General features: G+C 38.4%; 1 protein-coding gene across 2 annotated transcripts in view; it reads right to left on the minus strand.

The window, feature by feature from the left end:
- LOC124802591 (TATA-box-binding protein 2) overlaps positions 1–19,913 on the minus strand; it is a 75,680-nt gene that overhangs the window by 20,299 nt on the left and 35,468 nt on the right. For both annotated transcript variants that reach the window (XM_047263469.1, XM_047263468.1), the window contains 2 exons: positions 16,023–16,266; positions 2,224–2,327 (listed from right to left, as the gene is read on the minus strand). In XM_047263469.1, the coding sequence (XP_047119425.1) occupies positions 2,224–2,327; positions 16,023–16,266 (348 nt within the window). The remainder of the gene's footprint in view (positions 1–2,223; positions 2,328–16,022; positions 16,267–19,913) is intronic.

The raw sequence follows: 19,913 nt of genomic DNA on the forward strand, positions 1-19,913 counted from the left end.
TCTGGGCTCGAAATTCTTCATATGGTCATCCCCAACGAGTTGATTTTTAAATGAGAGTCTAACGCTCTGTGATTTAAGAAATTCGTCGTACACTCTCTCACATAGTTTATCTTACATAAAAGGAAATTTACTTTGAAAGTAACGCTTTTCAAAGCAATATTCGCAATATTTTTCTGTGACCTATTAGAAAGGTACATTTCAGCAGTTGCCAGAGAGCGCCATATAACAGGCGCCACTGCACTTGCGCAGCTACGATGACGCAGGAAGCCCGCATGTTCGTGCGTGTGAAACATTAAAAGATCTTGCATTAAAATGAATCTAATGTAAGAAACTGTCACGTCACACTCATTGGAGGCAATTTGTTGTTAAGAAGCACTGCACCGTCTGCCTAAAGCCTTTGACACACTCAGCTGTTGGCAGACGCTTGTACGAGCACTGTGTTTTGTTGTTGTATATGGCGCATTTTCTTTGCGACTTAAGTTTTATTTTCATTTTTTTTCTCTCGTTCATGTTTTGTTGCTGCAGTATTATTCTGCAGAAGTGGGATACAGTAAATTTTTTTGTTAGAGTATTGGTTCTTACCAGTCAAAATCACAAAAATTTAACTGAATACTAAAACAATGAAAAATTCCCGGAACTCAAAAAGATTCCTGAGTTTTTCCTCGGTTTTCTCCCGGATGCAAAAATTCCCGGGTTTTTCCCGGATCTCCCGTTTGTCCCAGGTCGTAAACACCCTGGTAGTTTATTCTTGTACTAGGAAACATTTGCGCTAGAAGGTGCAGCTTTAGCATTATTACAGAAAAACATAAAAAAGTGACCTGTAAATGCCCCCACTCCAACTGTCACATGCATCAAGTAGGGATTCTGTATGCTGATCCCTGAAACTATGCAGAAATTTGTGACTAAACAATTTTTTCCCCTAATTTTCCTTCACTGAAGGGACTATATATTTGAATAAGTTGTCAAAAACGTATTTAACTAACGAGTATTCTGATGATTATTAGTAGTGTAAATAAAGCACTCTGCTTTACATCTAATATATGAGGTCAAAAGCAAAAAGAAACAACAATAGGACATGTTTGAACCATGTTCCAAATATATGCATCAACTGTCACTCAGGTGCACGAGTTTCAGTGTTGATTGATACCTATTCATTCATTTATTCATTCACTCCTTAAGTTCCATGGATGCTACCAAGAATGAAAATCTTCAGGGGTGTGAAATAAATCCACGCCTACATTAACGTAAGACAAGGCCATCACAGAAACTTTAACTGTACATTGCATTAACAACTGCTTAGTACTACTCACATTTATGCAATCTAAGTTTGATCCGATGAATTAGTGGCTTAATATTTACTTAATTACAATAGTATTTTTCAAAAAAAAAATTTTTATGTATGGAAATATTGAGTTATATTTACAGCACCTTACTACTTGTCATTTAGCTTTATAAAAAAACACTGCTACTTGCCAAGTAGGTAACAGAACTTTTCAATTCCTGAACCTAGATATTAAGATAATTGGTACAATAAAATAACAATGTGATAAATAAAGAACATTTTTTGATGTTCATCTGTTTGTTAGTACTACTTGAATACAGCTTAAACTCCAGCAGTGAGTGTGATGCAATAATTTGATTTTGACAAAGACTACAGCTCTGGTTAAACCATAGTTTCAACCTTCAATGAATCCTATTAACATCACAATTTTTCTTTCAATTTTTTTTTCCTTCTTCTTTTGGACTTAGTAGATGCATACTTAATCCAATCCCTGCATAAGACCCATATGCTTCCATGCATTTTCGTTTGTTTACAAGTAAAGAAGCCCTGTTACATCATGTATTGTTAACTCTCCACAGAACATTTCATTTCATAAACTGATTTAACACTCAAATTTGACACATGGCTTTCCACTTCTTACATATTCCGCAGGCGGTCCCATTGATAATGTATGAGCAGCACCTCAATGAAAATGGACATACAAAGTTTGGCTGTTGCAACACCTTCACGTCAGCCTGGCCCACTGTTTTTTACTTTCACAAATAATCTGTACAATGTACATTCTAAAAATATTCCATCTCACTGTATTAATTACATTCTACCTCACTTATTACAAGAAATGTAAAATGTTATTACTCAATGCAAATAAGATTTTCTAAATTAATACTAAAAGCATGCGAGTTCGTCTCACAGTGATAATTCTACAATGCTGAACATATTACCTGCTAAACTGGCCGTGCATCTGATTCAAATTTTCAACCCGAATTGGGAACTTCAAGTCACATGTGGCCACAATATTCTGCACCTTGAAATCTTTGAAGGAAACCTGTAATAATAATAGCACAAAACGCTTGTAACCAAGACTCATTTTGGATAATGTTTGTTGTCACAAACAAAGCAGCATCTCTCGGAAATTTTTTGTAAATAATTATGACTGGGATCTATGAAATGGTTATGAAAGTATTAAATTTCAGAGTGGATGTGGCTGTCAGGATGAACAATTCAGCACCTGTATGTTGCAACCATTGTTAAAATTTGAGTCACACTGACCTAAATTCACTGAACACTTGCCCTACAGCACACTGAACTTTTTTTTTATGTTTCCTTGTCTTCAAATACCATTACAACAGAATTAAGGTGACAAAATAAAGTCTAAAATAGTAGGTAAATAAAGAACTTTACTATCTGTCAACCAATGGAAGCCACTTACACTGCAAGGCATTTTTGTTGGTATACTAATCAAAAATTTCCTAGTGTTTACACTGTGTTCCCACAGATTCTCTAAAAAATACTGATGGATCATCCTCATCTGCAGACATCTTCAAAGGGGAGAGGGGGAGAACAGTTGCAGTGATTGATGTTTGGATGCTGCATGCTGGGGCTCACTGACAACATGTGTCAATATTCACTGTGGCTTAAATCTGTGCAAATCTAACGTTTTTCTAAAAGGTGTTGGATCAACTGAATCAAATTCTTTACCTGCTGATATTACAGAAATGTATGAATACTATCAAACAATTGTGTGGTGTGCTTCATGAATAACACACACAGGACAGTGACTACTAGCTCCCCCACCCCTGTCGTGGTGGTGGAAAATGACTTTATGGAAACATTTTTACCTTCGAGAGGGTGCGCTGGGGTATTTAGTATCTACTGAGGAATTTTGTAGTGCTGCAGCACAGTGCAGAGCCCTGTGATGTGGTAGCTCTAAGTATTTTATTACCTGATTGTCTTTCCCCTGCCCTCCTTCCCTCTATCCTCCCTCCTTGACTCAGCATCTTCAGTATTGCATTGTTTCGTAGTGGTGCACTCCACACCCTGCGTACCTGGTGATGTCATACTTGTTTCTTTCAGACAATTTTGAGCATCTGTGAAATTTTCAATTTATCTACGCAAAGGATTGAACTGTAAAAGTACCTTTTCATGATAAGAATTCATTACAAGGATGTGAAAATGTGTAAATAATTTAATATTTTTTTCAATATAGGTGCCATTAGCCAACAATATGTGTTTTTTGTCTATTTGTTTATAGGTCCAAATATTTTAGAAAGGTTGCGGACATATCTGCATACCTTCAAGAACTCAACAAAGATGAGAGACTTGAAATAAATGTTGTTGAGTTAGCTGAAAAAAAGGTGATCTGAGTGACAAAGAAGTTCACTTTAACGACCAAGGGCATGAAACTAATTCCTAACAGGAAGGCAAAAGTGGGAGTAAGGAAGAAAGAACTTCAGAAATTGTTTTTTTCTTAGGAAAAGACAATTAAATGGAGTAAAAAACCAGCCTACAAAACCCTAAGCAAATCAACATTATGAAAGTTTCACCTCTTCTCCCAAGCTATTCAAACAATACTTCTAATGAAATTATTGTGTTGTTCAAGCTTTTTGAAACTGGTATGATAGATATGAGAGTATCCTGTACCAACAAATATAGCGATAACCTTATAACAAACAAGATGTACAAGGGATTGCAAATTTATGGATAAATGTGAAATTAAGGCATAAAGAAAGGTGAACATGTAAATGTACAAGAACTCTGGGATCAGATGGTACAGGCATGGGTATCCTGATGGCCACAATAAGCTACAAAGGATTTCTATTTGTAATGTGTTGTATGAGGTTTAATGACATTTCAACTTGAAATGAAAGGAAAAATCTTAACTAGTTAACAAATGTCAGAAAGCTTCTATATTCCTTTACAACAACCAAATGATCCTACAATCCCACTGAACAGGTAACAATCAACAAAACTTACATTGGATTTATGGGGACACTGCTTCTGGATCCAGTACATACCATCCAAGCCTGCCAAATGTGGAATAAAAATATTTGCCATGTGTAAAACACACACACACACACACACACACACACACACACACACAGTTTTTACACCAGTAATACTGAAAAATATGTGGGAAAGCAGCTAGGAAAAAAAAAAAAAAAAAAAAATGTTCATTGATACCCCTGCCTACACAGCATAATATAGATGACATCAACCCCAAAACAGGAAAGCCAGCTATCATTGATTATAATTGGAGGAGTGGATACTGTGGACAATATGGTAGTGCGATATTGTGTTTCCAGTATTACAAGGAGATGGCCTATCGTGTTATTTTATACAAAGCTTTTTTTTTTTTTAATCTGTCTTCTGACTGGTTTGATGTGGCACGCCACAAATTCCTCTCCTCTGCCAACCTCCTCATCTCAGAGGAGCGCTTGTAACCAACATCCTCAATTATCTGCTGGATGTGTTCCAAGCTGTCTTCCCCTGCGGTTTTTCCCCTCTACAGCTCCCTTTAGTACCGTGGAAGTCATTCCCTGACTTCTTAACATATGTCCTATCATTCTGCCCCTTACTCTTGTCAGTACTACCCATACATTCCTTTCTACCCGATTCTCTGGAGAACCTTCTCATTCCGTACCTCATCAGTCCACCTAATTTTCGACATTATTCTGCAGCACTACATCTCAAATGCTTCGATTCTCTTCTTTTGCAGTTCTCCCACAGTCCACATTTCACTACCACATAATGCTGTGCTCCAAACGTGCATTCTCAGAAATTTCTTCTTCAAATTAAGACCTATGTTTGACACTAGTAGCCTTCTCTTGAAAATGAATGCGCTTTTGGCCAGTGCTAGTCTGCTATTAATGTCATCCTTGATCTGTCCATCATGGGTTATTTTGTTGACTAGGTAGTAGAATTCTTTAACTTTGTATACTTCGTGATCTCTGATTCTGATAAGTTTCTCACTGTTCTCATTTCTGCTACTTCTCATTACATTCGTCTTTTTTCAATTTACTCTCAACCATATTCTGTACTCATTCGACTGTTCATTATAATACCATTTAACCTTGAATTTTAATCACACTCCTGGACGTTTCTTTTATTTGCATCACTGCTTCTTTGATGTATAGATTGAACAGTAGGTGCGAGAGACTCCATTCCTGTCTTACACTATGCTAAGTATAGCTGGGATAAATTGCCAAGTTTTACATTCACTTCCCAACCCAGATAGAACATCAAAATTCAATGTACTCTTTTGAAGAATTTAGCGTTTGCATTCATGAATGAACACTTGAAAAATAGATCAAAAATCGTATCACCATTGACTGATGTTCCAGGATTTCTAAGGAAATTTCCCTCCGAAGACGTCAGTGAGACGGCAGGACTATCAGAGAAGATGAAAGAAGGGCATTGCCACATGTGTGAAAAAGAAAAAGACAACCCCATAATAAATGGTCGTATGACGTACAATTAGTTTACTTGTGGCAATGCTGAAATGCAGACATGCACAGCAAAAAGACTGTCACAAATAAAGCCTTCGGCTAGTAAGACCTTTGTAAATATATATATATATATATATATATATATATATATATATATATATATATATATATATATATATATATATATATATATATATATATATATATATATATATATATATATATATATATATATATATAATAGAGGGAAACATTCCACGTGGGAAAAATATATCTAAAAAGAAAGATGATGAAACTTACCAAACAAAAGCGCTGGCAGGTCGATAGACACACAAACAAACACAAACATACACACAAAATTCTAGCTTTCGCAACCAATGGTTGCCTCGTCAGGAAAGAGGGAAGGAGAAGGAAAGACAAAAGGATATGGGTTTTAAGGGAGAGGGTAAGGAGTCATTCCAATCCCGGGAGCGGAAAGACTTACCTTGGGGAAAAAAGGACAGGTATACACTCGCACACACACACATATCCATCCACACATACACAGACACAAGCAGACATTTTTCACAGGTCGATAGACACACAAACAAACACAAACATACACACAAAATTCTAGCTTTCGCAACCAATGGTTGCCTCGTCAGGAAAGAGGGAAGGAGAAGGAAAGACAAAAGGATATGGGTTTTAAGGGAGAGGGTAAGGAGTCATTCCAATCCCGGGAGCGGAAAGACTTACCTTAGGGGGAAAAAAGGACAGGTATACACTCGCACACACACACATATCCATCCACACATACACAGACACAAGCAGACAATGTCTTTCCTTCTCCTTCCCTCTTTCCTGACGAGGCAACCATTGGTTGCGAAAGCTAGAATTTTGTGTGTATGTTTGTGTTTGTTTGTGTGTCTATCGACCTGCCAGCGCTTTTGTTTGGTAAGTTTCATCATCTTTCTTTTTAGATATATTTTTCCCACGTGGAATGTTTCCCTCTATTATATATATATATATATATATATATATATATATATATATATATATATATATCACACACAAAATGTCACTGTTTTGAATGATTTTAAGTAACTCATTTGTTGAAATATATCTATTTTTTTTTATTTTCAGTTGATTCTTTTGTTCTTAACATCCCTTCCACACTTTATTAGTTTCCCTGATTATTGATGATTTTGCAAACGTCCAAAACCATTTTACTCAGATTCACTGAGCCTAGCCTATTTAGATGTACGCCATCTATACCCAGACATTTGTTACTTATAAATTTGTTTGGGTTTGTAAATACCATGCCAAGTTTATTACACTGGTCCCTAATTCTGTTTATTTTATCTGTCCAAGAGTCACTCACTGATGTCCTGTGCAAAATACCACATACTGCACTAGCTCTGTTTAATTTTTAAGTGAGTATCTTATCCAGAAAAAGTAATGTTTTGTCTACCTCCTCCACTGTGTTGAATTGAATCCCGTTGTTTTTCTGTCTCTGTAGTACAAAAACTTTGTCCACATAACACAAACACGTTTGGTCTATCGAGGGATGGTTTCCAGGGCCTGTTCTTTAACCTTTGAGCAGGCTTGCCGATTTATTTTATTTTATTTATTTTTTGCATGATTATGTGCATGGGGTATTCAGTACCCCACCATCCATGACAAGTTGTAATTTCATTAGGAATCAGTTAAATATTTGTATTTTGGAGTAATATTATTATACATTTGTTTCAAAAGCTTTAATCAGTACATGAATAAGGAATTCATGATACAAATATGTAACAAAGTGAAGTAATACATACTTAATTTATATATGACAGACAGTTAACTTGTAAGAACTATAAAAATGACAATGCATCCCAATTTTAATCATTTTATGTTAACTCTCTTCAAATATATTGTACATAGAATAAATCAACTGCAAAAACATAATAAATGATGTATCGGTCAGTCTCCTCTTAATGACATGTAACACACAGAAGCTCTGTAATCAGATGTGCTTCACAAGTAAGCTTATCAAACAATGGAAAATCCAGGATGGAATGTAGCAATATTATGAAAAGGAAGTTGCCACTCACCATATAGCAGAGGTGCTGAGTCGCAGACAGGCACGACAAAAAGACTGTCACAAATAAAGCTTTCGGCCAGTATAAGGCCTTCACCAAAGTACATGCACACGCACGCGCGCGCATGCACACAAAATGGGCGCGCGCAAATGCAACTGTCACGCACAACTGCAGTCTCAGGCAACTGTAGCCACACTGTGTGGCTACAGTTGTCTGAGACTGCACTCCTGTGCCAAACATTTTCTAATGCACTGAAATATAAATGGTATAGCCTCAGATTTTTGTAACCCAAGTTATTCAAATATTTATGAACTTCAAGTTTTACTTTCAGAATGTTCAAATTTAAAAATTGTATGTTTAAATGAACATTGGGTGACAAAAGGCAGGACAGGAATTCTGAACAAAATTGAACATTCTAGTTGCCAGTAGTTTTTGTAGAGGTAACAGATCTCGTGGGGACTGCTGCATCCTTCTAAATGACACTACGAATTTTATAGAGAGACTGAGTTCAGTTGTTTGAATGAGGAAGGTATTTTTTAAAGTTGTGCGGTGGATCTAATTGATTTAAATACTATAATGTATGTCTGTACAGAATTCCTTGAAGTGCTGTAACAAAATTATTTTTATCCAAATTTAAATGTTTATTAGAAAGTCTGGAGAAAGACAGAAAGAAAAAATTGTAATTGCAGCAGACTAATATAAATGTATTAAATAATAATGATACTGTAAATTTTTGTGACTTAATTCAGAAATATGCTTTTAATTTAAATTTCACTGAATGCACTACAAGAAACAGCCACTCTGAAACATCTGTTGACAATATTCTGACAAATTATCAGTTTGAGAATGGAAGCAAATTCTGTTTAGATTTAGGCATATCACATCATTCAGCACTGCTCATAGAGCTTCCAAAAATATGCAAATCAGAATATGTGAAAACACATTTTAAGAGGAACTTCAGCAAAGAGAATGTAAATATATTTTCTAACAAACTGAGAACTATGAAATGGCTCTAGATAATAGTGTGTCAAGTGAAAAAAAATTCAAAACATTCCTAAACTGCTTCCTAGATGTTTCCAATGAAACTTTTCCCCCTCAAGCCAGGTGATAGGGTGTGGCCAATAAAATAAATTGGATTACAACAGGAACAGAAGTTTCTAGTGCCAGGAAAAGACAGCTTCAGAATGAGTTAAAACATAACAAAAATGCTGACTTTGTGGGGTATGTAAAGAGATATAAAAATACATTCAAAAAATCTGTACAGGCAGTAAAAAAATTGGCTAACAACATGTATATTGGTAAACATGAAAATAAATCAAATTTATTATTTATCGCAGTATAAAATTCGAAAATATCTAGCAATGTTATCACAGATTCTGAATGTGAATTAATGTCAGTGAAGTTTAGCACCAATAGTCAGTCAAAAATGGTAATCAGTTGCTTTTATACTCCACCTGGGTCAGGAGCTGTACTGGTAGAGTGCTTCAGACAGAACTTGCAGAATATTGCCAATAACTTTCTTGTTAATTCTGTTGGGTTAGGGGGTGACTTAAACTTACCAGGCATAGGTTGGGAGAGTGTACGATCAAAACTGGTGCCAGGAACAGGATTCATGTGACATTATTCTGAATGTTTGTCTGAAAATTACTTTTAGCAGGTAATTAGACAACCAACTACTAAAGGTTATGTCTTCACCTCCTAGCAACAGACCCAAATTTATCAAATCAGTTAATGTAGAGGAAGGTATCCATGATCAAAAGGCTGTGGTAGCCATTATGACCACAAGTTTTCCAAGGAATGTTAAGAAAGGTAAGAAAATATTTTTGCTTAGCAAGAGTGACATGATACAAACTGCAGAGTATGTGAGTAGTCAGAATCAAATATTCGGTGCTGAGGACCAAGATGTGACAGCGCAAATGAGAACAATTTGAAGCATCACTCAATATGCTTTAGACAATTGTGTTGTAAGTGAGTTCATAAGGGATAGGAAAGGCCCACTCAGGTTTAATACACATATTAGATAACTGCAAAGTGAACAAAGAGTGTTTCACCACAGATTCAAAAACGTCAAAACGTAGATAAACAAAAGCTGAATGAAGCGGAAATGAGCATAAGGAGAGCAATGACAGAAACCTTCACTGACTCTGAAAGTAAAATTTTGTCAACCGATCTGAGTAAAACTCAGAGAGAGGTTTCGATCTTATGTAAAATCATTAAGTGGTTCAGAATCCTCTATTCATTCGCTCAATGACCATACTGGCACTGACATTGAGGACAACAGAGAGTAGGCCAAAATATTGTGTTCAGTCTTTCAGAATTGTTCCACTGTGAAAGATCATAATACAGTCCCTACCTTCAATCATCACATGAACAAAGAAATAGCAGATATTGAGATAACCAGCTGCAGAGTGAATAAATTATTTCCTTGCAGACAGAACTCAACACTTTGCTCTTAACAGAATAAAATCAGCAGATGCAAAGGTAACTTCCACAGTAACCCAAGGAAATGTAATAGGACCATTATTGTTTATAAACTATATAAATGACCTAGCAGAAAGTGTCAGAAGCTCCTTAAGACTGTTTGCACATGGTACAGCTGTCTATAAATAAGTAGCAACACCAGAAGGCAGTACTGATTAGCATTGATGAATGGTGCAAGCTCTGGCAGTTGATCCTGAACATAAATAAATGTAATATATTGTGCATACAAAGGAAAAGAAATCCAATACTGTAGAACTACACTATTAATGGTAAACTGCTGGAAACAATGTCTACCATAAAATATCTAGGAATAACTATCCAGAGTGATCTTAAATTGAATGTAAAACAAATAGTAGGACAAGCAGAAACCAGAGAGATTCACAGTATATTCAGGACAAGTAACTCATCCTCAAAGGAAGTGCCTTACGAGATGCTTGTTCCATCAATTCTTGAGTATTATTCATCAATCTGGAATTCTTACCGGGTAAGATTGATAGAAGACATATAGAAGACATAAAGAAGATCCAACGAAGAACGGTGTGTTTCATTGTGGGATTGCTTCATCAGTGCGAGAATGTTACAGCGATGCCCAACAAACTCCATTGGCAATTATTATAAGAGAGATGTTGTACGTCACTGAGAAGTTTACTATTGAGATTTTTACGCAGCACTTTCAGGGAAGAGTCTGGAAACATATTACTTCCTTCTGCATACATCTCTTGAAATGATCACGAGAAGAAAATCTGAGAAATTAGACCTAATTCAGACACTCACCACCAAGGATTCTTCCCACAAGCCATACACCAGTGGAAAAGGGAGGAAGGGGTCATTTAGTGGTATCAGATGTACCCTTATGATACAGATGTAGATGAAGTATCTGAGATGGACCAAGGATGCTGGTCTACTAAGATCGAAACCAGGGCATATAGGAAACCACATAGTTGTGCATAGGTGTGTAAGTATTATGAAGAGGACAGTGTGGAAACAGAGGAACATAAGGAAATAAGCTGGTTAGTGAAGATGATTAAATCAGCCATGCCAGAACAAATTTTTCAGCCAGGTAACCAAAACATTGTGCAATACTTAGCACCTGGCACAAATCTGAATTTCACCAGTGACAGTATGTCAGTAAACAAACATCTCCGCCCCCCCCCCCCCCTCCTAAAGTTTCACATGTGGCACAGATGTGATTTCCAAAACTTATGAAACTGCAGCAATCACATTTTAATAAGTTTAATCATTACTGCTACAAGTTTGTATCTTACAGTTTTTATGCGGGGCCACAGCTTGGAAACTCAGATGCCAGTAGAGGAATGAGTACGGAAAATATTGTTAATGTCAAGTTCTGCAGTTACAACATTTTGGGAAGATTAAAATATAAATTTTGATATGGGGACTCTCATAATTTATAGTTCTTGATTCTGTAATTGGTTTCAAACTTTTGTGCAATTTCAAATGGCATGCACAACACTAGTATAAATCATCCAGATTTAAGCATTAAATCAAACAATGGAAAATCCAGAATGCTACAACGACAATATTATGTAAGCCACTCAACCACATATGGGAAATGTTGAGTTGCAGACAGGTACAATGGAAAAAAAATTTTTTTAAAAATGCTAACTTCTTGTAAATGTGCTTTACTGACACTAATAAGAGCACTCTCACGTGTGAACATTAGTGTAGGTAACTATTTGTCTTGCAGATTTGTTCATAGTGAAATCAGTCTTTCACTTCTAATGTTGCTACTTAGAGATAATAGTTGAATATGTGAGGCAGTAAATGACAATGTTACCTCACATCCTATAGACTTTGCTCTCTCAAATATCTACATTTTATCTTCACTCAATTTCCTGCACAAGTGCTAGTCCTCCAAGGTTCGCAGGAGAACTTCTGTGAACTTTGAAAAGTAGGAGATGAGGTACTAGTGGAAGTAGAGCAGTGATGGTGGGTCTCGAGTCATACTTGGGTAGCTTAGTTAGTAGTGTACTTGCCTGAAAAAGGCGCAGGTCCTGAGTTTGAGTCTTGGTCTGGCACATCGTTTTAATCTGCCAGGAAGTTTCATACCAGTCCACACTCCGCCCAGTGTGAAAATTTCAGTCTGAATACAATGTTAATTTTAACTTAATGGTGAATAATGAACCACATGCCACAAATAACTTTTCAGAATGAAGAAAATGTCACCGAAGCGAATGATCATAGCTGGTGTCAAAGAATAAATTAAAGAATGCCAGTTCTACATGCCAAACTTTAAGGGAACCAAAGAAATGAAGATTTCACAAATTGGAGCAGCAGGATGTTCAGTACATTCAAGAGAAACTCTAGAAAATATCCAAATGCAGGCATTGGAGGTAAGGAGAAATTTTCTAGCTGCATGCGTTGCAGAACACAAAGCAGATACTGTTTGATGTGTGACAGTAACAATGAAAGCAGGGCTTACATTACAATACATGACGACACAGTCAGCGATTTCCCGCAGCATTTGATGAGATACTATGTGCATATCAGCATCATCATATAATCCAATCTATGGAAACGTTACAATTATTTACTAGGCCCTTGAGCAACCCCAATCAGATGCCTGTTTATTTTGATGTGTTGTCGAATGTTATTTGTCACTCGATGAGCTATAATAGTATTCCTATAAGAAGTTCTGGCAATGAAGAGACCAGAATAACAGTAAGGCTGTGTACACAGGCAATTGGTAGGAGTCTTCCTCATACGTGGGTCTTTATAGGAAAACAATACCAAAAGAAAAGCTATCTGCAAGACTTATCTTTAGAAGTCAAGAAATGGGATGAATGACTAATCAAGGACCTGATGCTAGACCGGTTGAAGACTGCGTGGACCAGAACACCAGGCCCGTTAGTATAATTCTGTGATAGCCGGTCAGTGAGGAAGCAAGTACTTGTTGCAAAGAAGTATGTAATTATGTGTTGTCCACAGTAGAACCTCTTGTAGACAGCTCTTTAAACTGCTCGGCCTACTGACAACAGTCACATGGTACATTTGCTTATTTATGCAGTTTGCGTCAACAATCGATCCCAGTGAGAAGTGATATATTCATCTGAAAAACTCTGACTATTTATTCAGTTATAAAAGGAATTTTACTGATAATAAAATTGAATTCATATACAATCTGAAATAATATTTGTGTGTGTGTGGGGGAGGGGGGTTTGGACCATGGACGCATGTGTGAAAAGACAGTAATATAAATGGGTTGCAGTTTGCTATATTTTTCACTCAGGAGTGTACAACTGTAAAACTGATATGTTTGTCACAGTCAGATATCATCATCATGTAAGTGGAACATGGGTCATTCCATGTTAAATCGCCTGATTTCAGAACATTTTCCTGCTCCATCATTATGGATTTCAAAGAAATTTTACGTGAACATTCGCACATGTCCCCATTGAACATTGGTGATGTACAATATTTGTTGAAATAACACTGGCCAAGTTATAGTTACTTGTTTGACACCATGCGCGACTTTGGGCCGAAATGAAATTTGGCCATCTTGTACAACTTTATGAGTTCTCTTAATAATAACAATGAAAAGAATTTTACAAATGGTATTCCACCAGTAACTTCCAGGCAAAATTGCTTGAAAAAATCACCGCCTGCAAAAAATTTCAAAGTTTGGCTTCTTATATCTCAGGGTATACAGGTATGGCAAACATAAAACTTGACATGCAAAAACCAAAAAACACAAGGTTCTCAAATATGAAGTTTCATTGATGTATCACTTTCCAGTACTGAATAAATCAAGTGCAAAGTTGAAGATTTTGTATAAAACTGTCAAAACTGCGGTATTTGCAATCCGATTTTGCTAAGAATTATTTCCTTTAAAACTCTCCATGCTGGGCTCATTAGAAAGACCATGGTTAGAACCACAAAACAAAGTGTATCTGATTACCCATCGTGGGCTAACAATGGTACATAACTTGAATCATATTTGGGAACGAAAATCACAGTGAGGTAAAACTGTAAACTTTGGATTCTTATACTTCCGAGCGAACGCGTGCTGAACATGAAACACAATATGCAATAGCTCAGTAGCATAAGGATGCGGGATACAAAGAAAATGCATAAAATTTTACCAGATGAGCAAATTTAACTCCTTTGAAGAAAATATTGTGTGAAATATAATAGTTTGAAGTCACCAGAAATTCTCACTAGCTCTACACAAAGTTGCGAATGCAGGCAAACATACGACTACATCTTGGCCAGTATTGCTGCGAAGAATGTTAAACTTTACCAGTGTTCATTGGGGACATGTGCGAATGTTCACATAAAATTTCCACAAAATTTAAGATGGTTGAGCACGGAAGCCTAGGTACCTGACATGGAATAATCCACATGCAAATAACAGCTATCCTAACCCTACCCAATGCCACATCATTGTGATACTCACTGTACAACAACATTAGAATGTTTACACCTGTTTCGTTACTACTGAAGATGAGACAGTTCATTCCAATGCTGAAACATGTGCAGTATCTGCTGCAGTCTTTCTTTACAAGTTAGTGTATAAAATGATTGATAAACCTACTTTGCAACAAATACTCTTCTGCTTGTATTTATTTACTTTCATTCCTGTGTTACCTACTCAATTTCACCATGGAATTTTATCTAGCTATCTATCTATCTATCTATCTATCTATCTATCTATCTATCTATGTATATTCCACTCAAAGCTGTATGTCCTTGCATTATTTTTATTTAAATGTTGGAGTGAATAAAACATTGTTATTAATAAAAAGACTATATTTTTTTCCTTTCCTAAACTGTTTGCATCTTCTGACATAAGGAAACAAAACTACCTCCACCTCTTTCTTCATATTAACATGATACATATTTGCCTACTACTTCTTGGAGAAGTCCTCCTCTGCAGCTGAGAGGTCAGCATGGCTGACTGCCAATCAGTGGACCTGGTTTTGACATCAAGAAACTGGACAGGGACCAGAACAGCAGTGTGCTTTCCACGTGCCCATCCATACCACACCTAATGATGCCACTGGCACAGCATGATGGGCTGGTAGCTCAGACCTGATTTGACCCGTCTAGTGCTAGAATGAGGAACTTACTGTCAAAGAAGGAAAAAAAAATTTTAGGTTCTTGTAGTCCTTCAACGATGTCAGCAGTGATGGAACCAAAGCCTGATTGAGTATACACCGGGGTGGAAATCAACAGTATCATATTCAAAGGAACTATTCTGGCAAATGTCTTGTGCAATCAGGGAAACCATGGATAACCTATGTCTGACGGGGGATTTGAATGCCATCCCTTTTGCATGATAGTTCTACATCAACCACTGCACCACTTTCTTTTGTATGACAGTCGCCACTTGCCTGTTAACCATCCAGCATCATCAATACCCTGTGCCTAAATAGTATGTTCCTATTTTTTCTTGGAACAGGGGTCCCTGAGACAGTGATTGGTTCTCAGTCATTTAAAAATTTTGTTCTGATGTTAATTTCCAACATTGTTCTCAGAATAAGATTTTCAAGTTGCAGTGACAAATTTTGTCTCTACATCCACCATTTCATTTCAGTGCTACTGTCTTCTTCCTTGCTATCTGGTATAAGGTATACACAAAAACAGAAGAAGAAAACCTACCCTGAAAGCATTCTTGTCTTCTTTTGTTCATTTGTATGTCTGTTGACACACAATCAGCAGTTTTCTATCATTATTTTTATTTAAAAAAACCATAGCTAACATGATAAAAACAATGAGTAAACTACAACTTACTTTAAAGCCTAATTTTTCAATTATTCTTGCAAATTTACGTGCTGCAAGACGTGAATCAGCCTCATTTCTAGCACCGGTTACAACCATTTTTCCTGAGCGGAAAATTAGAGCTGTTGTATGAGGCTCACGAATCCGCATAACTATTCCTGTGAAGCGTTGCGGGTTATATTCAGAATTTCGAGTCCGAAAATTTATCTGCATGAGATCCAGCTCGCAACACAAATTCACTGTGGAAACAACATTCCTGCAAAAGAACAAGAAAAGGCCACAGCATAAATGTCAAATTCACACACTGTTAAGTCTACACGCATTTTGTGCGTCAAACATTACATAAATGACAACTGTAAGGTCAAACATGCAGTGGGGGAAAGAGGGGGGAGGGGGGGATGGTGGGGGAGGGGAGGGAGGGGGGGGGGGGGGGAGAGAGAGAGAGAGAGAGAGAGAGAGAGAGAGAGAGAGAGAGAGAGAGAGAGAGAGAGAGGAGTGTGTGTGCACTCCCCCCCCCCCCCCAAAAAAAAACACACACACAGTAAAAACGTGTGGTAACTCGCTTTAACAAATTACATCAATGTGCTCTTTAAAGTGTCGCATGCTGCACATGAATTACCCATGAGTAATCTGATCGCCTTTCCTCATTTCTTTATCATTTCCTTCACCATATATCCGATACTGTGGCAAACAACTAATTAACTATAACTAAAAACATTCTCTTCACAATTAATTTTCTTTTTATATTTTACTTCCCATGGTGAATTCATCTTGATGACCATTTACTGCAGAAAATGGTTTCCATTGCACTACCTGATTAAAAGTACACTATGTGATCAAAAGTATCTCGACAACTGGCTGAAAATGACTTAGTAGTTCGTGGCACCCTACATCGTTAATGCTGGAATTCAATATGGTAGTGGCCCATCCTTAGCCTTTATGACAGCTTCCACTCTCGCAGGAATAAATTCAGTCAGGTGATAGACGGATTCTTGCAGAATGGCAGCCCATTCTTCGCTGAGTGCTGCACTGAGGACAGGTATCAATGTCGGTTGATGAGGCCTGGCATGAAGTCAGCATTCCAAAACACCCGAAAGATGTTCTACAGGATTCAAGTCAGGACTCTGTGCAAGCCAGTCCATTACAGGGATGTTATTGTGGTGTAACAACTACACCACAGGCCCTGCATTATGAACAAGTGCTTGATCGTGTTGAAAGATGCAATCACCCTCCCCGAATTACTCTTCTATAGTGGGAAGCAAGAAAGTGCTTAAGACATCAATGTAGGTCTGCGCTGTGATAGTGCCACCCAAAGTAACACAGGGTGCAAGCCCCCTCCATGAAAAACACTATCACACCGTAAGACCACTGCCTCCAAATTTTACTATTGGGACTACACACGCTAAAAGATAACGTTCACCGGGAATTCGCCATACCCACACCCTGCCATTGGACCATCACATTGTGTACCGTGATTCATCACTCCACACAATGCTTTTCCAAATGGTCCAATGTCTACACTCCTAACATCAAGTGTGGCGTCATTTGGCATTTACTTGCGTGATGTTTGGCTTATGAGCAGCCACTTGACCATGAAATCCAAGTTTGCTCACCTCCTGCCTAACTATCTTAGTACTTGCAGTGGATCCTGATGCAGTTTGTAATTCCTGAGTGATGGTCTGGATAGATGTCTGCCTATTACACATTATGACCCTCTTCAACTGTCGGCAGTCTCTGTCAGTCAACAGACGAGGTCGGTCTGCATGCTTTTGTGCTGTACGTGTCCCTTCACGTTTCTACTTCACTATCACATCAGAAACAGTGGACCTAGGAATGTTTAGGAGTGTGGAAATCTCGTGTACAGATGTATGACACAAGTGACACCCAATCACCTGAGCACATTCAAAGTCCACGATTTCCACAGAGTGCCCCATTCTGCTCTCTCACGATATCTAATGTCTACTGAGGTCGCTGATTCTTTTGACCACATAGTGTATCTGGACACCCCCATGTACTAAGACTGACCACTAGATGTCACAACAGGTGAACCTGCCAGTATAAAAGAAGGTGGGGAGTATTGTGTTATCACTGGCCCCTCTGCCCAGAATGCAGTTTGAGGTCCCCAGAGCATGGTATGCAGTGGGAGATGCACCCTCTGCATCCCACCAGCACCATCTCACCACCTCACAAGCAACACAGACAAGATGATAAAAGTTTAGGGAACATAAAACATTAAAAATGGCAAACATGAAAGAACAAATAAAATAAGAAGGGCATGGGTCACACCAAACTGCTGAGCAAGGGCCACCCTGGGACCCTTGGGCCAACACAGGCAGGGTCACCCCTCCAAACCTTCATGTGGTCAATGAGGTCAAAGTGCCCTATCTCTCATAAATGAGTAGAAACCACCTTCGCCGGTGAAATGTAAAACTAGGTCAGCTGCTTTGGCGCCGTCCATTGGCAACAGCGGTAGTGTGTCAGGAAGTTGAAGATATCGCCGCAAAGCAGTCAAATTTGGGCAGCCTACTAGGATATGGGCCACCGTCAGGCAATTACTACATCGACAGTAAAATGGGTCCTCACTTCAGAGAATACAGCTGTGGGTCAGCCAAGTGTGGCCAATGCGTATCTGACAGAGGACAGTGGATTCCCTGAGACAAGCACAAAGGGAAGACTTGCACATGGTCGTTCGTTTGGGGTGTCCAGGGCAAACCATTCCAACTTTCAGACATCCAACAACTAATGGCGTAGTGTCGACCGAAGGTCAAGTTCTGTCCCCCATTTCCAAATTCAGTACTCTGTTAGCCAACTTTGCCAAATGGTCAGCATGTTTATTCCCTGATACCCCAACATGTCCAAGGGTCCAAACAAAGACGACTGGCCGCCCAGCTTGTTGGTGGTCAGAAAGATGCAGGACAGACGTGACTAATGGGTGAGGAGTGTAGCACTGATCTATAGCCTGAAGGCTGCTCAGGAAGCTGCTGCAGATCAGAATCATCTTGCTGGTACAAGAACAAACATGACTAATGGCTCATTTGATGACCATCAATTCAGCAGTGTAGACACTGGATCCATCCAGCAAGGAGCATAGGTCACTGTACCTTGCATGTGTGTATGCAAAATTGGTTCATCCATCGACCTTTGAGCCATCAGTGTATGCCATTACCAAACCTGCAAATGCACTGAGGACAGCCAGGAACACATGGTGAAACATCAATGGGGTCAACTGAATCTTTCAGTACAAAGGATATATCAAGACAGTTCAGGACATACACCATGAGGGCGTACATGATTGCTCCCTGAAAGAGGTGGCATTGGGGGAAGTTAAGAGTTAAGGGCAGAGACACTGTAGTCAAACTGCAATTTTGAGTCCAGTTCTGGGCCTATTGTGGGAGGTCGACCTCTCTACTAGGAAAAAGGGCACGGTAGTTTGGATACTTAGGGAAGCTGCGAATATATGTAGTGTAACTGAGTAGCTGTTGTTGGCACCTGATCTGTACTGGAGGGACCCCAGCCTCCATGAGTAGACTGTTCACAGGCTACTCTGAAAGGCTCCTGTTGCAAGTCTGACAACATAGTGGTGTATTGGGTCCAGTGACCACAACACCAATGGCAATGCAGAACCACATGCCAGACTCCCAAAATCAAAATGGGAAAGGATCAGTGCTCTGTAAAGGTGCAGAACAGTAGTGCGGTCTGCACCCCAGCTGAGGCAGCAAAGCATATTAAGGTTTAGCCAGCACCTTTGCTTAAGCTGGCGAAAATGGAGAAGCCACATCTACTGGGCATCTAAGACCAGTCCCAAAAAGTGGAAAGTGTCGACCACATTGAGTAATTGGTCGTCGAGGTAAAATTCTGGTTGTGGATGAACAGTACGACAGCAACAGAAGTGTATGTGGTGAG

This window comes from Schistocerca piceifrons, chromosome 6, assembly GCF_021461385.2.
Source record: "Schistocerca piceifrons isolate TAMUIC-IGC-003096 chromosome 6, iqSchPice1.1, whole genome shotgun sequence".
NCBI lineage: Eukaryota > Metazoa > Arthropoda > Insecta > Orthoptera > Acrididae > Schistocerca > Schistocerca piceifrons.